The following is a 23,921-nucleotide window of genomic DNA, read 5'->3' as shown; positions in this document are numbered from 1 at the left end:
GGATAAGCCCGCGTGCATGAGAAACAAGCTGGTTTGTTTCTTAAATCTTTCTTCTTTTTTGGGAGTTTGGTTCATAGATAGATTTATAATAAAAAACTTAAGATTCTTTAAAAAACAACATTGATTTGGGACAACAAGAATTTTGTGGAAAAATATTATGGTCAATCGTTCCCGCATTATTTTTCTTTTATTGATAAAAGTAAAACATGTTATTATTATCATTATTATTTCTTGTTTATATTTTCAATAAAGTTAAAATAAAAAAAACGATCGTCGCCTGTTGATGACGTTTTTCCAGAGGCAAATTTGTCTGCCCGAAATATAAAGCTATAAAGCCGAATGTTTCCTGTACAGATCGGGTAGCGACAGCGACAGTCAACTTTAACTAAACAGGTTATGGTTAAAGTTCAAACCCGACCATGAACTAGTCACACACATTCAGTGGACGCATGCGTATTTAGTCGAAAAGGCTACTTGTCTTCGATTATCATGGAGTACGGAAAGGAGAGGGTGGTGGCTTTGGTGGACATGGACTGCTTCTACGTCCAGGTGGAGCAGAGGCTGAATCCAGCTCTGCGGAACACCCCCTGTGTGGTGGCGCAGTACAAAACCTGGAAGGGTGGCGGGTGAGTTCCTGACAGACTACTGAGTTTGGAACCATCAGCATAGATCACAGACGCGGTCTTTCGTGCAGCATCTCTTGCATTCAGCCGTGAAAACAGGAAGTTAGTTACGTCTGCCTCTATTTAGTCCAGGCTGCTCATTTAAATCTGGTCTACTTAGGCGGGAAATGTGTGTGGCATTTACTGATATTACTACCACAAGTAGTAATAATGAATGTTTATTCAAAATACAAAACGTCTCTTACTCTGCTGCCAGACTTTAACGGTTGCTGGCTTTTTTTATTTTTATTATTATATCAGTATTATAGCTGTCAGCTATGAAGCCAGAGCCCACGGTGTAACCAGGAACATGTGGGTGGATGATGCAAAAAAGCTGTGCCCGGATCTGCAGGTGGCTCGAGTCCGTGAGTCTCACGGCAAAGCCGACCTAACCCAGTAAGTCGGAGTCCTTGAGGGTAACCCACCTCCTGTCTGATGAGCGAAGGCTACGTGTACGAGCGCCCTCCGTTTGCAGTTACAGGGATGCCAGCGTGGAGGTGATCGAGGTGATGTCTCGCTTTGCCGTGATCGAGCGAGCCAGCATCGATGAGGCCTACATGGACTTGACGGCTGCCGTCCAGCAGCGGCTGAAGACCACGACTGAGGAACAAATGAGCCCTTGCCTCCTGAAGACCACTTACATTCAGGGGTATCCTCAAAGTGGACTGGATCCTCCCTCCGCAGATGCATCTCCAGAAGAGATGATTTTATATAAAGGTAACTTCTGACCTAACTTTAGGATGTATTATTCCATTTCTTAAGATTGTTGGTTGTTTTTCTTTTTAGACCAGAGGTAATGAAGGGGTTCGATTGTATTTACTCATCATTTTTCCCTGCAGAGGAGCTGAGATCCAAAGGTCTTCAGCAGTGGATGGAATCCTTACCTACGCCCTCATCAGGGGAGCTGAATTGTGCAGAACTGCAGCTGACCATGGGAGCGCTCATTGTTGAGGAGATGAGGGCTGCAGTGGAGAAACAAACGGGTTTCCGTTGCTCCGCAGGAATATCTCACAACAAGGTAGAGCCAAATCTTTTTTTCTGCAAAATCAGTAGCAACAGTTTAAGGTTAGCTTTCTTTTTTCAGGTCCTGGCTAAGCTCGCCTGCGGTCTGAACAAACCCAACAGACAAACCGTCTTGCCTTTGGAATCTGTGACGGAGCTTTTCAACTCTTTGCCCATTGGCAAGATGTGAGTCTAAAGCTTCACTCCAATAAAAGCACAATAAAAGCAAATGGTGACGCTGCTCTTCTTGTTCAGTCGGAACCTGGGGGGTAAGATGGGGGCTTCGATAATTGAAACTCTGAAAGTGGAGAACATGGGAGATCTCACTCGCTTCTCTCAGTCCCAACTGGTGCAGCACTTTGGAGAAAAAACAGGGTAAGAAAGCCACTGTTGTGATATGTCTGACCAAGATCACTTTTTTTTTTTTTAGATATATGCCCCCCCCCCCCCCCCTCTTTTTATTGTATTTGCATCTCTCTGTTTGCAGCCGGTTAAGTGACGAGTAAGAACAATAATCTGCAATTTTGAAATGTTAGATGCTTTGTCTTTATGGATACAGTTGTTTTTTAATTCAAATGATTAGACCTTCAGAGTTGAAAGACTAATGGAGCAAAACAAATGACATGTCCTAAAATCCAAAAACTAAACCATAAGCACAAAAACTAAATGACAAGAAAATGACACAAGTTCAGATATAATAGATACATATGGCTGTCATTCATAGTCAAAAACAAAAGAAAAGGTGACTAAAATCTATGAAATGGGTCAATCACACCTTCTGGATCTCTGTTTGCAGCCAGTGGCTTTATGACTTGTGCCGAGGGGTCGAGTCTGAAGCTGTTAAGCCCAGGCAGCTTCCCAAGTCTATTGGCTGCAGTAAAAACTTCCCTGGAAAGACGTCTCTAGCCACTAAAGAACAGGTAGAGCCGCATTTATTGCATGTTCCATCTCGTTGTCTGAAATTTGTCCCCTTCAATGCAACAATGAATGATCTGTGTAGGTACAGTACTGGCTTCATCAGCTGGCCCTGGAACTGGAAGAAAGGCTGAACAAAGACAAAGAAACGGTGAGCCTTTAGTTTTGTTTAGTGTATTTCTGATGACGTTCTAGTTGTGAAAGCTTATTATTTTTGTTCCTTTGCTCATAGAATGGTCGAGTGGCTAAGTTGTTGACGGTTGGTGTGCGTCAGCTTGGTGATAAGAGGCCCAGCAGCTTCTCTCGATGCTGCGCTTTGGTGCACTATGAGGCAGCCAAACTATCTAGTGACAGCTTTGCCATTATCAAGAGCCTCAACACAGCAGGAAACCACCAGGCTGCATGGTAATTTGGGGGGAGCAATGCAGTGGGACAATAAAACTGCAGGTTGATTTATTTAATAAGTGTGTCTTGTGTCTCCAGGACTCCACCGCTCACCTTGCTGCACCTCTCTGCTAGCAAGTTCAGCGACGCGCCGTCGTCCGGGGGGATTGCCGGCTTTCTCTCAGCCGGCGTCGCTCCAGGCCGGAGCGTTTCCGCCACCTCTAAAGTCTCAACTCCGCAGGCCTCTGAGCTGAAACAAGACTCTGCATGTAAACAGCGCGGGAGCATTCAGGCCTTCTTTCAAAAGGCACCAGTGAAACAGAAAGGGGTTAGGATGGATGTAGAGGAGGAAATTCCTCCACTTTCTGGTACTAGTCCAACATGTACTGATGACAGTCAGCTGCAGACAGCGGCCTGCTCCTCAGAGAGTTTGCCTCAGTCGAAGCTCAGTTCAGGCTTCTGTTCTTTTTTTCATAAAAAGACTCTGGAAAAAAGCAAACACGAACCCCAAAATAATCCTGGATCCTCTGAAAACAATGAAAGTAAAGCAGCTGAGACTGCTGGAGCAGAGCCACAATCAAAGCGTAGCTCAGAGCTCACACCACATCATCAACCACATGCAGAAGATTCTGATCCAGAATCAAATTGTAACCGTACAAGCGTGGCTGCAGAGGATCTATTGAAGTGCGATCGTTGCGGTCAGGAAGTCCTGGTCTGGGAAATGCCCGAACACAACGACTACCACTTTGCCCTGGACCTCCAGAATTCCATCTCTTCATCTACAGGTTCCTCATCCTCTAGTGGCTCTCCAGCGCCTCTCAGAGGCTCAGTCCAGCACCCTCAGGGCAAAACAAAAACCAGAGGTCAGTTCGGGCCTGCAGCAAAAAGGCCGCGCTCCCAGGGAGGAAGTAAGGGTACTCTGGATTCTTTTTTCACAAAAAACTAATGTTTTTAGCAGGTATCAATTTCACATGAAAAACTAATAAAAAAAAGCCATAGGTGAAGAATTTTTAAATCCGATATTTGGTGTCATGTGATGTACCTATTTTGTTTGCCTCATGCTTTTTTTAAAATCACAAATCAAACTGTAACTAGACATATTTTGCAATGGAGCAAACTATAAAAATGCTTTTTACTGTTAAGGGATTTTTTGTTACATAATGTTGCAGTATTGTGACATACCAGCAGGTGGCAGTAGTTCTTACAAATAAATGCATTTTTAAACTCCATTTTCAAATCATGTCTTTTTTTATTTTATTTAAAAATCTCTCATCATTTTAGTGATGAAAACATCATTGTTGGTTGTTTAAAGGAAAAAAAAGCAGCAAGAGAAAACCCTGTTCTATTGCCAAATACATGGATGGTAGCATCATTTTAAAATCTATGCCAAAGCCTCAGACACAAATGTCTACTTGTTATGGATTGAAATTATTCCAAACTTCTGTAAAATCTCTAAAATAATAAACTTTAAAGGACAAGTTATTTAATCTTTTTGTGCACGTCTGTGATTCTAGCTTCAGATATGGAGCAGTCCTGTCAGGATTGGAGACTCTACTGTTTGTGTGTCACAAAAGGGAAAAAAATGTTTGCCACACAGTAAACACTAAATTAAATTAAAATCACACTGAAATTTGTGCTCCGCATTTGACCCATCCCCTGGGGGAGTGGTGAGCTGCAGAACCAGCCGCGCTCGGGAAGCAAGAACTCCCACAAAAGGTCAAGAAAGTAACAAGTTTTATTTATGTACACCACAACACACACATTGGATCTGTACATAAATATTGCATTTCACCCAAATAAAACTATATTTTCAATTCAAAATAACGTAAACTCTGAATTTAAAGAGTAAATATAAGTTGGAGCTAAAAAACAGGTAAAAAATTGTGAACAAGGTATAAAACCAGAAACTACAACCAATCTTTAAATACAACTTTGGTGCATTCAAACAAATTCACCCAAACTTTCTTTTTAAAGATTGAAATAATGTGAGTGAACACCTTAAATGTTTCTGTGTTTGCACACAAACAGTGCAGACTTGGACTGAGTGAGTGGTGATAAAGAGTAGGTCATCTGCATAAAAATATATATCTCAAAAGTTAAGCTAAAATTGAACACGAACAAGAGAGTAGAGAATTTAACGTGAAATTTCAACATTTGGAGCCTATTTCTGGTTAGAGCACCAATTTAAGTACATTTCAACTATTACATTTAGGCAGTGATGAAACTACTGCAATAGTAGTTCCACTAGGCACCGATCTGAACGCCTTCATAGGTCGTGCTGTCAGTAAGTGGATAATGACGTTTTTCCAACCACACTGCTGGATCTGAAAGCAGCTTCACTCTGTGATCTCCAACTCGGTTAAGGACATCTTTATGCCAGTGCTTCTGTGAAAGTGGAATGCAGTCTATCAAAACGTCTACTGACCTGAGAAACTAAAGCACTTGAGTTCACCAGTAAGGTTGTTCAAACCCAACTGGACAATGATTGAGGCCTCGTATGTGGATAAAAGGACAGATAAAGAAGTGAAAGGCAATCGGAGCTGCCCTGGCTGACTCACTAAAGTCCCTTTACATTCTTACCAGAATCTCAGCTGGAAGCAGAAGTCTGGCAGGCTGAGTCTGACCTCCACCAACTCCCCTCACAGCTTACATTGTGGAACATTTAAGATCAAATGGTCAGAGGTTCTATCCTGCTGACACAGCTGCTGTGGGTCACGATTAAAGCTGGTGAAACCACAAAAACAAAAGCAGCTGAAGCTTATAACATCTGCAGGAAATACATTAAAAATGGCCGTGCACAGTTCAGTCCTGTTTGAATGGATTCTGAATACTATAAGGAGTGCATTTTAACCTCTCGAAGTTTCTTTGGTTCTAAAAATTCTACAGCTACCAAACTGGGACGGCAGTAAAGAGGAGTTCTGTTGGAAGACTTTAAAGTGTTAAGCTGGTTCTCGAGGCGTTTTCTTGTTATTGGTTTAAAACAAAAGCCACCGCTTTAACACCTGAAGAACAGAAGGCAGAGTAAAACACCAGCAAGTATTTAAAAGGTTGGAAAAGACACACATGGGGCACTGACACGTCTTTGGAAGAAGATTACATAACAAAATCCAGCGGGAAGGATTTCCTGTGCAAAGACAGAGCATGCTGGCCTTTGGAGGGTGTTTTCTAAGCACCTCATCTATGTTTTTTTTAAGCCATGGCTGACAAAAAACAAACCAAAACAATCAAATCAGGCTTCCTGATCCTCCAACTGAGAAGCGGGGAAATGAGCGATGGGCTGAAGCTTTGTGACGTGGCCGATGCCTTTGGTTGCCCCCTCCCTGAAGAGCACCTTGGCTCCCACCTTCAGATACTCTGGGTGTTTGATGAACTTAAAGAGGACCACTGCTTTCTCGCCTGTTCTTAGCTCATCCTGTTGGATACAAAAAAGAAGAATATTCCATCAAAGAGAGAGAGAAAAAAGCCGTTTGGAGCAGAATTTTGTTGGTGACAATATTTTTCACACAAGAAAACATTTGATAAAAATGTAAAAACAGTTTTGGGCCCTGTGTTTGACGTGAAGAACACAAAAATGTATACATTTATGTTTAAGATTCCCGATTGTCACAAAAAAGTCTATACAAAATGTTATAAAACATAGATGAAATTCAAAATGTATCTACAGAATATCTTTAAGAAGAGGAGATCAAAAATCTGTTTTTCAAAAGGATTTTCTTTTTTATTTTTAAGTCATTTTGTAAAAATCCAGTGAGTAAAGCAGCTTTCTCAGTTATGACCAAAAATAAACGCAGCAGCAGAATCTCACAGCTCAGGTTACAGTCTTGGCTCTATTTTCAGAGTAGGTCATGGAAGAGACTGACCTTGCCATACAAAGCCTCCACTGTGGCGGTCTGTCTCACATTCCCAATGTGCACAGTAACCTGGAAGCCCTTGTGGAAAGTCTTAGCGTGGAAGAGTAGCACGATCTCAGCCTCGAACATCCAGCAGATGGTAGGATCCATCTCTGGACTCACCATCACCATGCCCTATTAGATGGCAAACGGGGACAAACTAACTCAGTCACTGTGCGCTCTTAATAAAAGAAAAAAGACAAAAAAGAAATCATAATCAAAAGATCAAGTGTCTGACCTTTCGGAGCAGCGATCGGTCAAAGTTTCCCAGAGCAAGAGTGGCGGCCTGGCCGGCCCTGAGTACCCGGCATGCCGAGCGGTTCCTCTGGATGCTGCCGACAGTCAACCTGTGGAACTGACCCAACTCTGTGGGTCCTACTACAAGATGATCTCCCTCTCGGCAAATACCACTGCAAAATGAGAAAGATCGCCAAATCAGGAGGGTTTCGTGTTGCCTGAATAGAATGAAAATCAACATTTCATTCCACTGACCTGTACAAAGTACCTCCCACCACTGTCCCCACCTCTGGAACTGTGTAAATCTCATCTACCTGGAACAGAAAAAAACGTAAAAATCACTCAATTGTTTCCTGGCACTTAACAAAACAACCAAGGTGTTCCCTCATTAGAGTCTAACCTGGAACTCAGTCAACTGCTGCATAAGCTCCTCCTGCTCTTTACTGTTGCTCAGAGGAGGAATAATGTTGAAGAAGACCTTAAGCAGGTCTAAACTCTCACCACTCACACTGGACAGGGTAAATATTGGTGTGATACTGCAGACCAAAGCACAATGAATCTGTTTAGTCTCAAAAGTCTGGAGGCAAATGTAAGAAAAGGTTACAAAAAGCATCCTACTTTGGCGACAGAGCAAACTGCTGAGCTGCAGTGACGGCGTCATCAGTACTGCTTACAGCCATGGGAACTTTGTTGCAGCCCGGCTGTTTCAAGACGCGCTCCAGCTGCCGCACCGTGCGCTCCACAGTGGCCCGTGTGCAGAGGTCCACTTTACTGACGACGATGAAGATGGGGACTTTCAAGGCCATGGCCAGACCAAGGTGCTCTCGTGTTGTTCCAGCTGCATGGGGGGTTACAAAGTGTGGAGGAAGACCACAGATGGATCATCGCACTAATAGACCTTTTCTAATATATACCCAAAATTCACCGTTTCTCAAAAACAAAAACGTTTAACTCGAGAGTTTTCTCAGATATGTTTGGGTCTCATTCCGTAAAACTTACACTTGACATTATAGCAATACTGAAAACAGGTTTTGGCACATTTGTGATGCAAGTTGAAACTTCAAGGCATCTGTTCTGTAAGAAAAAATCTTAAGTAAGCTCAGCAGGAACTGATCCACCCTAATAAACAGAAAAATCAATATTATTTTCCACTTTTTTAAAGGCAACATGCTCTTTGGATCAATTACAATACAGTCAATTCAGAAGAACAAATCAAAGTGCTGAACTTTCCAAGAGGATTGCTTTTGGGCTTACATAAGGCACCCCAGACGCTCACTAAGCATTTCTTCATATCACTTACCGTGTTTCATAATTAAAGTTTGAACTCTACGGTTACAGACAGCATGTCCCATCCTGTCTGCGTTGAACTGAGGATCATTTTCTCCTGCTTGGCCTACTTAAGAGTAGTTATAAATAAAGCCACGCCTCAAGTATAGCAGTTCCAGAAATGAAGAAATTATTGCAAACTGGCTAAAGAGGCTCAGGAGAAAATATTTGAAAGTATTTTAGTATTAGATGTTGAAACTAAATTTGCAATATATATATATAAATCTACCAACACTGATTAACAGTAGTACACATGTATGTAAAGTGATTTACTTCTAAAATAACAAATGTAGGCAAAACTATTCAAGACCACGAGGTTTAGCAACATTTTACAAGTACGGGAGTTGAATCATTTTTCTCATGACGGAGGACATTGATGAGGAAAATTAAGCGGAAAAGTTGCCTGAGTTTTTTCCTTCTTCCAATCCTTTTGAATCAGCAGCAGATAAAAAAAATGCTGTTTGAAAAAGAACATATTTGTGATGTAGAAAATAGGAAAGCTGGAGGGAAGTGGGGTTGCTCTACACCAACGGTCCCCATCCACAACTCTGAGGCAAATTTCTAATGAACTCCTGTCGCTCTGCAGAAACTATGTTCAGGAAAAAACACCGGATTATTTATTTTATTTTGGCGGGGGAAAAAACATTTAAAAAAAACTCATAATCAAATAACTACTGGAAACGCTGTAAAAAGAATTGAAAAGATGATCAGAGTGGGATTTTAAGCTACTGCAAATGATCTTCTACACTAGAGGGGATAGAATGAGGCACCTGATTATTTTAGGAAACTGAGCACAAAAGGGTCTAATCTGAAAAGCACACATTAGCAACAAATAACCATTTCCATGCTTTTATGCACGTTTGTTATCTGCATTGACTTATGGTTCCCATCAAACCAAGCCTAAGACAATTCCCAGATAAAGCTCAACCCAGTGTCAGAAGGAACTGGGGCTTGTGGACACTTTCCTCAAAAATTTCTTAAATAAGATCAGTTTGAAATCCCTTATTTTAGAAACAAAGACATTTAATTCTTTATAGAAAAAAGAAAATGCTGGAAACAGTTTTGTGTAAAAGGAATTGAAAGTTAAAACAAGAACCCAAAGTCAGAAAAGACGATTTGTTTTCAATCATAAAAAAATGTCTAACCTATCTACTGCTTAACAAAAAAGGCTTAAACATGTTTTGCTTTGAAGAATCAAAAGTGAACACAGTCATTATAAACAAAGATAGGTTCGTAGAACTTTCCTACAACATCAGCAGCTCAGGTTTCAGAGTATGCCATCAAACACAAGCTTATCTCACTGGCTCTGAAGACTAAAGGTCTTACTTCGGCATCAATAAAATAATATAAATGAATTATAATTCCATAAATAAAGGATGATTTTTGGGATATACTTTGGTGCCTGTGCCGTGTATCTTTGCAGGATTTGGATTTGGATCAGAGCCATCTCCTCTATATAAACCATCTCTGCTGTGAATGGATCACATTTGAGATATTTATGGATTAGTAGTGTCGGGCAGAGTTGAGGACCCTGAACTGATGGGATCTTATTGGAAGGCTGGCGTGTTATGTAAGCTCAGATATCACATGTCGGCTACATCCCGAGCTACAGCTGGTTCAAAGACACCTTCTGTGTGGAGGTGTGATGTTTGGCTCCAATGTTAGACTGTTCCTGTCAGGTTGTCCCAACAGCTTTAGATGGAGCCATTTTTAACTCGGCTGATGAAAACAGTCAGGTCAAAAGCGTGTTCGTACTAACCGATGCCTGTGTTCGCGCTGACGACTAGCATGGCGAAGTCTGGACAGTAGCTGGTGAGGCCGAAGATGGTGGTTTTCAAGTACTTGTGATGACCCGCCAGATCAATGAAGGTGATCATTTTAGAGGAGCTCTCGCAAATTTCTTCTGCCGTCCGAGACTCGCTGTAATTCACCACCTAAGACATCAAGATGATTGAAGGTTAGCAAAATGCAGAGTACCTCCGGGAGAAAAGAAGCTAACTCTATAACATTGTATGTTACTCACACAAGTATTTCAGTTTTGATCAATGACAGTGGATGTCTCACCTCTCCTTTACTGGTGAAACCAAGGATCTCAAAACTGATGCTGGAGGTGCGTCCGGTCTGAATCTCATGCAGATGTCTGAAGAGGTTGAGCCTTGCTCTTCCCCGTCCATTGTCCAATTCCCCCTGTGTCAAAACGCCCAACAGAGTGGACTTTCCTGAGTCCACATTACCCAGCACTGCCACACGAAGGTCTAAGAACTACAAGTCAAAAGAAAAAATGATTTGTAATAATCACAGATTAAGTTTTTCAAAAAGACATGTCTTTAGTCAAGCCCACCTGCTGGTCATCTGGCACCTTGCGAATAAGAACTTCAGCAATATTTCGGGGAACGTCTGCGTCGTAATCCACCTCCCTCTGTCTAAGAATCGTGATGTCAGCTCCAATCCTATCAAACAAAGAGTTCCAGATTGTGAACAACATGCTGATCAATACAAATAAGAGAAAAAGGGAATGTTCAATAGAATAAGCATACTTTTCTGCAAGCATGTGGAGGGTTTTCAGAGAAGCTCTCATGTCTTCCTCTGACAGGCCCACAAGCATGCCGTTGTCCTCCACACCTATTTGATAGACCGCTTCGCCTCGACCCTCCTGCAGTCGCCACTTCATCTGCGTTGCCAGGTGCTCAAAGCGGTATTGTGTGGGGTTTATGAGCTTAAGCTAGAAAAGCCAAAGACTTGATTAGTCACCTTTAGGTAGAAATAATAACTGTACAAAACATAAAGAGCCTGGCGTGTAAAATAAAGGTTACGTTTTCTTTTAACTCAAACATAACTGAGTGCAACCACTACAGAAAAAAAGCACATTTACTCCATGGACTGGCTGATGCACATAGGAGTCATTTCAGAAATACAGCATGATGTAACAAGTGCTCTTTGACAGCAATAAGAATGTACGCTGGGAAAATTTCAGCTTTGGCTTCACAGCTGGCTTGCTTACCTTGTACTCTATATTTCCCTCTTCAGCCTGAGAGAAAAACAAAGAGTCAAAAGGGGGAAACAACAGCATTCAGACAGCAGAGAAGTGCAACAAAGGGTTGGGTAGTTGTTTAAGGACAAAAAAAGGGCCACAGGGTTGAATGACCAGCGAGGTGGATGGACAACCGGTGGCTGCTCATAATGATCAATACATGAGTTATTATAAAAGAAAGGGGCAAGTAAAGAAAATATATGACTAACATTTTTTTTACATCAATCTGAAGCATTAAAGTAAGTAAGTGGCAACACAAACAAAGAATTACTTTTTAATTTAAATCAATCAAATTAAGGCATTTTGCTTCAGCTCGAAATAGAAATATCGTTTTTGGGAGGGTTAATTAACAGATCATGTATATGCTATCAATCAGTTATTACTGAAGGGGTTCTATAAACTCTGTTTATTGCTTAGAAACAGTGGGTACATGTCCAGGCTAGTAATGTTGACCTTTCCTGTAGCTTCCCGCCCCTTATTTACAAACACAGCTGTTCCCCTTTTGCTAGCTAGCAAAGTTAGCCGCCAAGTAAGGCGATACCAAGTTGTTGTTGTTGTTTTATCATTATTATTTTCTTTTTTTAAGGTAACGGGCAACTTTTGACCATCTTGGTTACAAAAATGTATGTTGTGCAAAATTTAGAATACATGAAAAATTAGTTAAAACATTACTAGTCTCCCCCTTTTTTTTCTTAACCGACCGAATACGTGTCCGACTATACGTGTCACCAAATAGAGCAAAGCTTACCGGCAACAGAAAATGTTATATTGGAAATTTGCATAAAAGAAAAGGAAACAAGCGGTTAAATGGCATTAAAGTCTAGATTTTATACACACTGTTCGCGAAAGTTGAATATCTAAACTTTGTTTCTTACCTCTGGAGGGAGATATGGGGTGTTATTGCTTGGTTTGAAGCTGCGGGAGAATCGGGCTTTTGCTCTCTTGCTTTTTGCCGAAGCCTTTTTTGAAATAGCCCCATGACTATTTCCCGGTTTGTTGCTACTTGTAGCTCCTTGGGACCCAGAGCCGTTTCCATTTCCTGAACCAAAAAACTCCGAAACGCGCGCATCCATTGGCTTTTTTGGAACCGGGCTTGGAAACAAGCCTCCCGCTCCTACCGCAAATTCGATGTTAGAATTTTTAAAATGTAGCCCAGAACAGTCATTTAATTCGTCGACTGATAATAAATTACAGTTTTAGTGGTAATTTACGTCCATACGGAGTTAATACAAGAGACCAAATCCCCCCAAAATACTCTACAAACAAAACAACATCCCCTTCCGAGACTACAGCTTTGAGTTAACACTGTGGCTACGTCATACTCAAAAGTGGAGAGGTGCGTTTGATTTGTTGACCAACGTAGGCGGATGAATGCGTTTCTTCTCTTATGCTGGGTTTCTGGTAGTCGTGTGTTTAAACTCCGCCCAGTTCGCACGCAAGGTTGTTTTGACATTATATCATTTAGAAAAGCGGAAATGGTTTGCAGGGTTTTGCATCAGACTGAAAAGGGGGTGGGTGTTTGTTTACAAAAAAAATAAATAAAAATACTTACAGAATGACATTAAAAGATAATTTTTAATCAATTGAAATAGTGTTTAATGTCACACAGAATCATGAGTGCTAATCATAGCAATAAATAAATAAATAAATAAAAGCATGATGCAACTGTTCAAACAAACATGTAAAAAGTGCCTCAAGCTTTTAAGCTCAGAATTATATTTAAAAAAAAAAGTTTTTAAGGTAGCATCTTAAAAAAAATTACTATAAAAATATTATGGTTCATTTCAAGTTTGGAATACATTGAACCAATCCCTTATTGTACCCAGTTCCAGCTTTCTTTGACCAAAGAGAAATGTCCCAGCTACCTACATAACAAGATTTAAACATTTGCAACTTGTAATGATCGAGTAAGAAGCAAAGTGTCTGGTAAAAAAATAGAGAAAAACAAAGAGAGCAATTATATGAAAAAAAGCTATCAGTGAAATGACGGGTTGACAGCAAACTCTCAAACACAAAAGAAAAAAAGTATGGTTGTGAATCATTTTACTGAAGAAAAATGATTTTTAAATGGACTTTAAAAGAGTATCTAAGAGCTACCACACCCTTTAAACTTGTTAAAAATATTGGCCTTAAACCAGTTTACCAATATGTCAATTATTTTTATTTAAAGCAAACTAATCAGTTTAATGTAAGAGATCCATACAACACTTATTATAATATCTATTGATCTGCTTTTACTGCTGTTTCTGAGCTAAAAGTTTTATTGTTTACAAGTTTCTTATGAACAGAGACCACTTGTTACTGCAAAGACAGCGATTCAGGTCTCTTGTGGGAGTGAAATAGTTCCACAGTTTGGTATTTCTGACTCTCCCCTCTGATTGGTTTGAAAATATCTGATGTGGGGGCTTTGCCCAGCCTGTCCAGACAGAGTTATTTTGATGTTTTAAGGCATAACGGCTTTTTTCAAAGCTTCCGTATCACACAGTTCAGAGTTCTATTTTGTGGTCAACATGAATTATTCTTTGGGGATTCTTCTCTGTGTGGGACTTTTGCACCAAACTGCATGGGCTGTCTTCATGGATAAATTGGCAGACAAGAAGATCTGTGGTGATGCAGAATGTTCATGTAAGTGAGAGCATCGAAACCATGATGGATTATCCTGAATCATTAGGTTATTCATGTTTTATTTATCTTTTATTATAGACGTTCTTAGCATGGCCACAGCTTTAGATGACTTCATAGCTCCTGACTGTAGGTTCGTCAACATCAAGAAGGGGCAGATGGTCTATGTGTATTCTAAGCTCATACCAGCAGAGGGCAGTGGAGTCTTCTGGTCTGGAAGTGTATGTGCATTAATGTTTTATTTAATAATACAGTTTTTAAAAAATAAAAAATACAAATTTTTCCATGTTGTTCTTGTATTTACAGAGTGTTATAAAAGTAATTTTATAAAATGTCCAGATATGTTCCACTATAAGTGTCAGGCTTAGTAAAACAGGTGAGAACCTGGTAAAGCGTGACCCAACATCATTTTTCCTGACAGGTGTACAGCGACCGCTATGTGGACCAGATGGGCAGAATCGGATATTTCCCTGCAACAATTGTTAAGGAGACAAATAAATTTGCTGACAACACAATGTCCATGCAAACAACTGTAAGTATATAACCTTTTAATGCTTTGTTTTTTTAAAATCAAGAAATTGTATATTGTCTAATTTAATTATTACTTATTTTTTGTTTAGGACATGGACTTCTATTGTGAATAAGGCAATGCGGACAAAGTGGAACGTCTTTGTTTGATTAAAAATGACTTTTTTTTTGAGAGTAGTACATGCGTCATTATACCCTGCAGTTTAGATTATAACTTGCCGTAGATCACTCTAAAACAGCACTAGAGGATGTCTGCTGCTTCCTTTGCCTGTTAAAAGTGTGATGTTAGGGTGATAATTGCACCAAGTTGTCATGTTAAATGTCCAAAGCAAATTACAAAAGCTTCCAAAGGCTGATAGAGACAGCAGAGAGCAGAAACTGAGCTACTGCATGAGGATGAAGCATAATCACTGGCTCACAGGCAGGCTGCTGCACATTATGACGGAGATAATTAGTGGCAACCAAGACCAGGTACAATGACAGAAGAAACAGATAAAATGACTTTCAAAATGAAAAGCAAAAGAACTGACATATGATGAGGAAAATATTAAAATAAGATTAGGATTTTTATTTCTTCAAGATATGAGGGTTGGCAAATCCTGTGACCACAAAACTGAGAGAACTCAAATGTAACAAAGAGTAGAAATGAAGGCATGCAAAGTCTAGTTTCTATTAAATATTTTTTTTATATTCTTTAAATGATACATATGTTTTTTTAACCTATAAACTCCTCAATTTGAAATAAAAAGGATGTAGTTTTCATTGCAGACACTGAATTTGGGTGATTGTCATTAACATGAAAAAAAAAACAGATGCAAGAATCTGCTTTCTTCACCCCACAGTCATTTCTCCACATTTCCCAATTTTAACAACATATACATTTAATGAAAAAAAAGCATCCATTGCTGCCCAAACAAAAAATAAAGTATTAAAAAAAAAATCTGTCTTCTATTATTAAAACATTTTTCTGGTCATTGAAAGAACCATTATTTAAAATATTCTAATTCTAACATACATAAGGAACACTCCTGTAATATTGCAGCAAAGAATTTATATTCTTATCCTTAGTGATTTGCTTCAGCTTTCATGTCAGTGCACCTTCTTTTCTAAGTAACAGTTTCAGGAAACAGTGGAATACCAATCAAAATGCAGGATGCCAGGAATGGTGGTAGAAACGTAGACATTTAAATATAAATAAACTTGCACAAGCCAAAAACCCATAGAGAAATCAACAAAGGTGACACCAGAACAGAGCAAATGACCTGAAAAAACCAGAGACTTAAAAAGACCGATGGTAATTGACAGAAATGAAAACAGCTGTGGATGATCAACATGAACCTGGAGTGACTGGTATAGGTGAAAAACCCAACTACTTTAATTCTGGACTATAGAGCGCACCTCTATAAGATGCATCCGCTCTTTCAGAACAGTCCCTTTTAACACGGCAGCAACTTTGCTGATTAAAATGGAACAGAACCGGTATTTATTTACCTTCCTTTCTCCTGTGTTGGAAACCACAAGTCACTTTAATTACAAGTTAGTAATTTGTCGTGCATGTTCTATCTGCTAAAGAAATAAAGGAGCATAGTTTATTCTTCTTTGCCTTGATATTTCGTCTGTCTTAGTTTTGATTCCAATTCGACAGAGCGCCTCCAGGAGTGGAACAAAAATCCACTTATAAGCCGCATGGTTTAAAACCTAGGAAAAAGTAACGGCTTACAGTCCAGAAAATAGTCAACAATTTTAATGCTTTCATGTCACCGTTTCAAACTCGTGCTTGCACATGTATTACAACAAACTCAGAGATGGCCTTTCTGTTTTTATAATCATTTTCTGAAGTTAAAATCAAGTTTTATAGGGCTGCACAGTTTTATAGGTGTTTCTTTGAAGTATTTCTGCTTTACACCCAATAAAAAAACAAAAGTATTACCTTGAATTTTAGTTTATGATATTTCGACTGTCTTATATGTACCGTTTCCAGCATAATCCACTCACTTACTCCCCCCCCCCCCCTCACCCCACAACTACAACTAATGATTAAACCGTGTCTGTCAGTCATTTCAGTCTCTTTGTAAACCCTGATTAAAGTCTGTTTGTGATTAGTTTTGCATCATCAGTTCCTTTCTGTGTCACAGCACTCACCCAGATATGATGGTGAATGTGGCACCTCAATAAAATCTTCAGTGGATTATGAAAGACATTTCATTTTGACAACAGAAGACTCAGCCATTTTCCTCAGAGCTGCCATTTCATGTCTCTACAAAAGCGCTCAGATGGGAGCTGAATAAATTGATTGTTTTCAGGTCCCGGCAAATACACCATTTTCATTGCTTTTTTGACCTGAGGCCCTCCTAGAGGGGGACGCTTACAAGTGTAGGAGACACAGTTGTCATGGAGTCGATCAATCCTCCCTTGATTTCTCTCATCACAAATCAATTCCAACCTCAGATGTTCTACTATGAAATGCCACTCAGCAGAAACACACCTGGTATATATCTAGTGGTAAAGTCTGGTTAATCAAGAGATTTCGGTGGAAATAAAAGTAAAAGGTAACCAGGTGACCATGTGCAAACTCCAATGAAACTGAGGAATGCTCTTTAAGGTGACGATTCAGTGGCTATGATTAAAAGCTGTCCCAAAATGTGGGGAAAGGTCAGCATGTTTTCAACTGAATCCGACAGTAAATTATGCATGAAAAATACCTAAACTGCGGTAAGTTGAGTCAATCTTCCAACCGACAGCTGCAGCTTTAGGGTGTTACTATGGTGACAGACAGGGATATTGTGACAGAAGTGATTGATGTCTGTCCATGCCGATATGAAAAGGCTGCATGTGCGTGCAAGCTTAAAGGAGCAAACAGAACAGTCAAGGTACAGATTGTATTTTTTCAAAATCTTTTTAAAGTGTGTGTCTGAATTATGCTTACGTCCACACAGCCAGCAGCTGTGGGTTCTTTAAACCAGAAAAAACTGCAGGTCTGGTTTGCATCTAAATGGGACACATTTGAACTTGGATAACATTTGCAATTTTATTCTCTAGTCTGATAATTCTGTGTATGATAACAACCATATGTCATACATAAACATTTAGGCTAAACAAAACACAGAAGCTTATAAAAATGAGAGTTTTTCTTGTCTATCTTTGGAAACTTACATGTTGAAGAGAACAGGACTGAAGTGGATCTGTAAAAAGACAAGAATCCTAAAAATGAAACGATCAATCACCAGATAATAGAAGACTCCGGATAAATACTTTTGGTTAAAGTAGCCCAGTTGTACCAATGAACAAAAATAAAATACAATTTTTTTTGTTCTTTTGTGAAAGAAGAAAAAAACAAACGAAGAGAAAACTAACTAGAATTTGTTGTGTACACCTTTTCATACAAAAAAAGCAAACAAATTAAATCAGTTGTGTCTTTCAAGTGTCCTTTCAAATCCAATCCTAGAATGCCAGAAAATGCCAAATCACTGCTTGTTTACACAAATCAATCAATCAGTCAGTGAGAATCAATCACTCTCACGGCCTAAGGATCAACTGCAGCCTCGTCGCCTGATTAATATCCTTAATACTTCAGAATGCATTTGTCAGTGTCAAGAAAGTCTGTGTTTTAGCCGGCCATGCTGTGTGAGTGGCTGACTCAATTTGAGTGCATTTGACAATGGAGAGGGTTTACAAAGAGGAAAAGTGCAACTTCAATGCCATTCTACTGGCCTGGATTTATTTTACACCGGGGGCTTCTCTCTATGTCTGTGTCTCTGACAAATACGAGAGTGCAAAGCTGTTGTAATCCCTAACCCTTTCTGACTGTCACACAACCAACAGAAAGAAACACCTGATTTAATGTCAATGGTGTTCAACAGTGAATTATTTATGTTTAGCATAAACCACAGACTAAAACAACGGGAAAAAAAAGAAAAGAATTGCACACGTCTTTGAATGGAATGGACGCTTGGTTAAACAGCTTTTATTTTGTTCTTCTAAAGTGAGAGGTCATTAATTTGTTGTAAAAAGGATAGAAAATTTGTTCATAAATGGCCTTGAGCTGTGAGATAACAAATTCTTCTGCTTTGTGTTAAATTAAAAGGTTCTGATTTTAAATTGGTGATGGTGTGTGGTTGTTTGTCTCTGTGTGGTCCTGGCTGCGATTGACTGATGAACCATCCATCCAACAGCATAGGGGGTAGGCTCCAGCAACACCTTGACCCCAGAAGAGCCGATTTAAAAAAAGGAATGGGGGATTTAAAATTGCTACTCCATCTTTTTTGAACAGATTTGAGCACGTTCTTCCACATTACTGATTGAGAAATTGGAACTAACGTGTCCACCATCGACTTAAATCATTAACCTAAGTTAAATGCATTCAGATGTTTGATGATCAGTCAGGTAATACTTACAAATAGGATCACATATATTGTCATATTTTATAATAAAAAAATGTAGGAAATACAGTCAAGTCAGCTTTGAATTTCTTGTTTTCACAATTCACAGAAAATCTTTTTCACTTTAAGAAATCAGAATGACACAAAGAATACTTTTTTCCCCCAGAAATAAAAGACTTATATGTGGGACTGTATGTGACTGACAGTTCATTTATTGTCATGACAACCAATTATAAAAGCAGCATGCCTAAGAGATTTTTTTTTGCCAAATAAATAAATTAACAATGTTCATACATGTATGCAGATTTTTTTTTTGAACTGCAGGGGTGTGCATTTTTTATTTGTTTACAGTGGGGCAAAAAAGTATTTAGTCAGTGAACATGTCTTTGTTGGAAGAAATTACTTACACCAATTGTGCAAGTTATCCCACTTTAAAAGATGAGAGAGGCCTGTAATTGTCATCATAGCTATACCTCAACTACAAGAGACAAAATGAGAAAACAAAAATCCAGAAAACCACCTTTTTAGAATTTCAAAGATTTTTTTTGTAAATTATGGTGGAAAATAAGTATTTGGTCAATTAATAAAATTTTAACTCAATACTTTGTTATATACCCTTTGTTGGTGATGACAGCAGTCAAACGTTTTCAGTAAGTCTTCACAAGGTTTTCACAACCTGTTGCCGGTATTTTGGTCCATTCCTCCTTGCAGATCTCCTCTAGAGCAGTGATGTTTCGGGGCTGTCGATGGGCAACACGAACTTTCAATTCTTTCCAAAGATCATCAATGGGGTTAAGATCTGGAGACTGTCTAGGCCACTCCAGGACTTTTAACTGCTTCTTATAAAGCCACTCCTTCATTACCCAGGCAGTGTGTTTGGGATCGTTGTCATGCTGAAAGACCCAGCCACGTTTCATCTTCAATATCTTTGCTGATGGAAGGAGGTTTTCACTCAAAATCTGACGATACACGGCCCCATTCATACTTTCCTTTACACAGATCAGTCGTTTTGGTCACTTCCTGAAAAACAGCCCCAAAGCATGATGTTTCCACCCCCATGTTTTACAGTTGGTAGGACTTAATTCAAAGAGTAATGCCAGGGTTCAATTAAAAAACAATGGCTTACGCCCCCCCCCCCCCCCCCCCCCCCACACACACACACTCACACACTCACATATATGTATAATAAAATGTCAAATTTCACCTTTTATTATGTTGCATACTGATTATTATTAACAAAAGTATGTCAGTTTATTTCAAGGAACTAATGCAGCGTTTACAGAGCTTTTCCCTGATGGAAAATGAATGTGTTGCTCCAACTGCAACATATAAATTAGTTTCAAACAAAGATGCATTAAAACACTAACATGTATTGAAAAATGTCATCTGCTTTATCTATTGTTTTTTTTTTTAGCATAAAACTTTTTTCTAAATTTTGCACTTTTATGTGGTTGTTACCCTAATTTTTCCAGTAGAAGTTATAAAAATGAGTCTAAAATTTCACCAACAACTGATATAATTTTACATATGTCTGGATGTATGGTATTTTTGACTGAAACATTGTATTTGCGTGTCTCAACTGTGGATTGTCAAAAAAACAGTGTCTCCAAAACAAATGGACTTGATTTTTGTTCATCATATTAAATTCTTCCCTTCTCTAAAGTCTGAACAGGTACGCCGGGTGTCCAGGAAAGACTTAAGCTGTTTAAACCAGGTTTGTTAAGTCTAACAGGCCTTGTATTGATTGCTCTGGGTATGCTCGCAAAACGCCCTGGTAGAATAACCAATGAGTTGCTTATTCAGGATCTCTAAATGCATTCCTTGTACTTTTATTGACCCTCCTGGAGTAGTCACTGCAGCATTTACTGCATGCTGCTCACAGCCTGGTTTTATAACGACATGGTGAATGTGTGAGGAAGGTTTAACAAGAGGAAATGCACATCGTAAACCACACGGATGACCCATTTCAGATGTATTGCTTGTGTTTTGTAAAATCGTGAAGAGGAAATACTTCATATGTATTTTCAAATGCGTCTAGCTGACAAAAATAATAAAAAATAATAAAAACCTATTGAGTGGATTTACCATGAGGGTGCTACGGCGCCTTTCTGATGTACCAGAAAGGAGAATGAATAGACTTAGCACTTGGATGCTGCCAACTGAGCGCAAAGAAAGTGTGACCATTACTGATCCCACACCACATCCAACCATTCTGTTTCTCACATCCGTGCTAAGAAGCTGAGGTGAGGTGTCGAACAACACATTTTCCATGACTGTCAGCTGCAGCTTTCATGTATGCGCTTGCATGTGTGAGGTTTCTTTACGCAGTCAAGATACACAATATTAGAGACGGGAAGTCAATTTGTCCTGGCTATTAGTTTGACTAATTAAAGGTTCATAGCAGAACCTGAAATACTTAAAAGTACCTTGTAGATCAGTAATTTCTTGCAACAAGGACATGTTTACTTTCTGCCCTGAATGAATGAAGGAAAAAAATGTTCATTGTTTGCTCACTTAGTGGTTTATGAAAGTCCATAGGACTATACTGGAAAGAAGCTTGAAAACCTCCAAGATACCAATGCCATTAGCCTTAATGTCCTTTTAAAACGGAAAGAGCAGAGGCAATACACACACAAACACACACGTACACACAAACTGATGCGTATGGTGCTGACGTGATAAATCCTCTTTGTTATCATATTCCACCGAGGTCATTAGGCCTGCCCTGTCAACAAAAACAAATTACAATTTAGTTTATATGGAAAACAAGTACTTTTCAGAAGCTAAAATGTTGATTTTGAGTATTTAGTACTTTATGATAATTTTCTGTGTTAAGATATTCCTGGCTCTGTGGACATAAATGTTTTAATGAATGTTCATGAGAGTCCATATCTTTTTTTAGCTTTTAGAATTGCTAAAATAAATGAAATCCATATAAAAGACTGTATCCTTTCACATAATCTTCATAATTCTTGCCCTCATTTCCACAAAACAATCAACTTTTTACAATTTTTGGTTGAAATCAAAGCAGTTCCTGACTCAAAAAAGACAGGAATTGTTTTAATCTATATTGTCCGGCGTCATATCTGACTAGAGCTCACAGTTACACATCAGATTGGAAATTGCTGACTACATTGAGTGTTTAAAAAGAAATGAAAAAGTTGTAAACGCTGTGACAGTGTGGCTCCGGCTCAGGATGACTGATTGGAAGAAACTAGCTTTAGGTCATTTCTCCAGCGTTCTCCATCATCATCATAAGCGCATACATCTGTTTCAGGCGTTTAATCCTGACATTTTGATGGCACTCAGCTTGATGTAGATAATTAACAATAGTCACGACATCACGAAAAGACGTGAATACATGCTGAGCACAATAACCTATTATTGCTGAGAGAAACTCTCGAGCACTAACTCATCTTTTTCTTTTTTTAGTTTTTCAAAGATAGTTTTAGAGCTGCTGTGAGTTTTATCACACCAGAAACCCTTCAATGTCAAACTTTGGTCTGTTTTACAGCTATTAGTCACATACAATAAAGACTATTTGGTTTAATTACAGTAATCTGGACTGAATTGGATTATAATAATCTGGATTTGTGTTTGTGTTGTGCTTTAAGACAACAATTAGGTTTATAGAAAAATTTGTGAAGTTTGTACCAAAACTAAACAAAACAAAAAAAGGGGAAAAAAAGTGATGAATTGATGAAAATCACGAACAGCCCACTTTGCCGCTCCCCTTTTTTGATATTTACTGTCAATGCTAAATATTTGTTGAGAGTTTTAACAAACAGAAGCCTCATGTGGCCTACCTTGGTTTTTTGCCCGTTTTCTCTTGAAAAGTTATCTTGTGATGACATCAGTATCTCATGATAACAACATCTACCTTTCTATTTTAATCTCATAATAACGACAACATCTATCTCATTATCACGAGATGAGGAGACCAGGCCGTCTACAAGGAATGATGCACGATTGTTTTCTCCCGTGTCTGCTAGCAGACGCAAACTGGGCTAGGGCAGCCCATTCCCCCTACTTAGATTAATACTATATTGTGTCAGTATTGATATACTAAAAACATCATTTTTCTATTATTGCCTTATTATTACCATCCGCTATATGCGCCATAGTGCATGCAACCTACTATAAACATGTTTGAATTAACTTTCAATAACAGTTGCAGGCTCCTAGAAATTAGAAGCTGGGAAAGTATGGTGCACTGGGGTTCTCTCCTCTATTCTCATTTACTTCTCCTCTCCTCTGTTCTTGATCCTTTATTTATCGTTTAGTTCTCCATGCCTTGTTTGGTGCAGTGCGATTTATGTATTGTCTCTATGTCCCAATTTCCCACTCGCCTCCGGGACAGAGGGAGGGATTCTAGATTCCAGGTGGCTCGTCTGTGCTCCTGTACTTGGCCTTGGACCTTGCCTCTCGGGCCCCCAGCCGTCCCCCAGTTCCATCTGGATGAAGCCCATCTGCTCCACTATTCAAACATGTAGTTGTAGAGTTAGATAAGCTAATTCTTCTTTAACATTCCTGGTACATGGCCTGTCCGTCCTGAGATAGGATGCCTTCTCCATGTGTTCTTTTCTTTTTTTTCCTGGAATCTTTTTATTTTTTGGGGGGTTTTCACATACAGAGAAGGAGGGTCTGAGGGAAGGGACGCCCAGTTTAGCTCAGTCTGTTTAGTTTGGTTTACCAATCAGCCATTATATTTTATAACTGATTTTATATTTTGCACAATTAGTGAAGCCAATTGAGAAAAAAAATATTGGGCCAGATAAGTAAAACTGAATTTAATTTGGTGATCACCAATGAAAATCCAATTTCCAGTATTTCGGGTTTAACGGGAAATACAATCTTGTGGTGGTGGATGTTGTTATAACGAGAAAACGGGCAAAAAAAAGACAGAAATTACATCATTACATTTTATAGTTAAAATAGATGGAAA

General features: G+C 39.1%; 3 protein-coding genes across 3 annotated transcripts; 2 read left to right on the top strand and 1 right to left on the bottom strand.

Moving 5' to 3' along the window:
* The first annotated feature begins 281 nt into the window (after positions 1–281).
* On the top strand, positions 282–4,450 carry polh (DNA polymerase eta). Its single transcript, XM_004077355.4, has 10 exons — positions 282–626; positions 924–1,058; positions 1,138–1,379; positions 1,502–1,680; positions 1,747–1,850; positions 1,920–2,039; positions 2,461–2,584; positions 2,665–2,730; positions 2,812–2,984; positions 3,063–4,450. Exons 1-10 carry the CDS (start codon positions 490–492, stop codon positions 3,907–3,909), a joined length of 2,127 nt encoding a protein of 708 aa, XP_004077403.1. The 5' UTR covers positions 282–489; the 3' UTR covers positions 3,910–4,450.
* Positions 4,451–4,680: 230 nt separating this feature from the next.
* On the bottom strand, positions 4,681–12,787 carry LOC101173967 (GTP-binding protein 2). The gene is made up of 12 exons (XM_004077354.4): positions 12,323–12,787; positions 11,418–11,444; positions 10,954–11,138; positions 10,758–10,866; positions 10,481–10,678; positions 10,176–10,350; positions 7,709–7,928; positions 7,491–7,626; positions 7,346–7,404; positions 7,092–7,263; positions 6,824–6,988; positions 4,681–6,375 (listed from the first exon to the last, which is right to left on the bottom strand). The coding sequence occupies exons 1-12, from the start codon at positions 12,518–12,520 to the stop codon at positions 6,193–6,195; spliced, it is 1,827 nt and encodes a 608-aa protein (XP_004077402.1). The 5' UTR covers positions 12,521–12,787; the 3' UTR covers positions 4,681–6,192.
* Positions 12,788–13,824: 1,037 nt separating this feature from the next.
* otor (otoraplin) lies at positions 13,825–16,699 on the top strand. Its single transcript, XM_004077099.4, has 4 exons — positions 13,825–14,072; positions 14,151–14,290; positions 14,491–14,601; positions 14,690–16,699. Exons 1-4 carry the CDS (start codon positions 13,958–13,960, stop codon positions 14,711–14,713), a joined length of 390 nt encoding a protein of 129 aa, XP_004077147.1. The 5' UTR covers positions 13,825–13,957; the 3' UTR covers positions 14,714–16,699.
* The last annotated feature ends 7,222 nt before the right edge of the window (positions 16,700–23,921 follow it).

Source organism: Oryzias latipes, chromosome 15, assembly GCF_002234675.1.
Source record: "Oryzias latipes chromosome 15, ASM223467v1".
NCBI classification, from domain to species: Eukaryota; Metazoa; Chordata; class Actinopteri; order Beloniformes; family Adrianichthyidae; genus Oryzias; species Oryzias latipes.
Note: the sequence above shows the minus strand (reverse complement) of the source record. Positions and strands in the feature narration are given on the sequence as shown.

Coding starts and splice junctions, on each gene's coding strand:
- otor (XM_004077099.4), top strand. CDS start 13,958: ATGAATTATTCTTTGGGGATTCTTCTCTGTGTGGGACTTTTGCACCAA. Junction 14,073..14,150: donor TGGTGATGCAGAATGTTCAT/GTAAGTGAGAGC, acceptor CTTTTATTATAG/ACGTTCTTAGCATGGCCACA. Junction 14,291..14,490: donor GAGTCTTCTGGTCTGGAAGT/GTATGTGCATTA, acceptor TTTTCCTGACAG/GTGTACAGCGACCGCTATGT.
- polh (XM_004077355.4), top strand. CDS start 490: ATGGAGTACGGAAAGGAGAGGGTGGTGGCTTTGGTGGACATGGACTGC. Junction 1,380..1,501: donor AGAGATGATTTTATATAAAG/GTAACTTCTGAC, acceptor TTTTCCCTGCAG/AGGAGCTGAGATCCAAAGGT. Junction 2,731..2,811: donor TGAACAAAGACAAAGAAACG/GTGAGCCTTTAG, acceptor CTTTGCTCATAG/AATGGTCGAGTGGCTAAGTT.
- LOC101173967 (XM_004077354.4), bottom strand. CDS start 12,520: ATGGATGCGCGCGTTTCGGAGTTTTTTGGTTCAGGAAATGGAAACGGC. Junction 7,929..10,175: donor CAGCGCGAACACAGGCATCG/GTTAGTACGAAC, acceptor CCCCCCATGCAG/CTGGAACAACACGAGAGCAC. Junction 6,376..6,823: donor TGGAGGCTTTGTATGGCAAG/GTCAGTCTCTTC, acceptor TGTATCCAACAG/GATGAGCTAAGAACAGGCGA.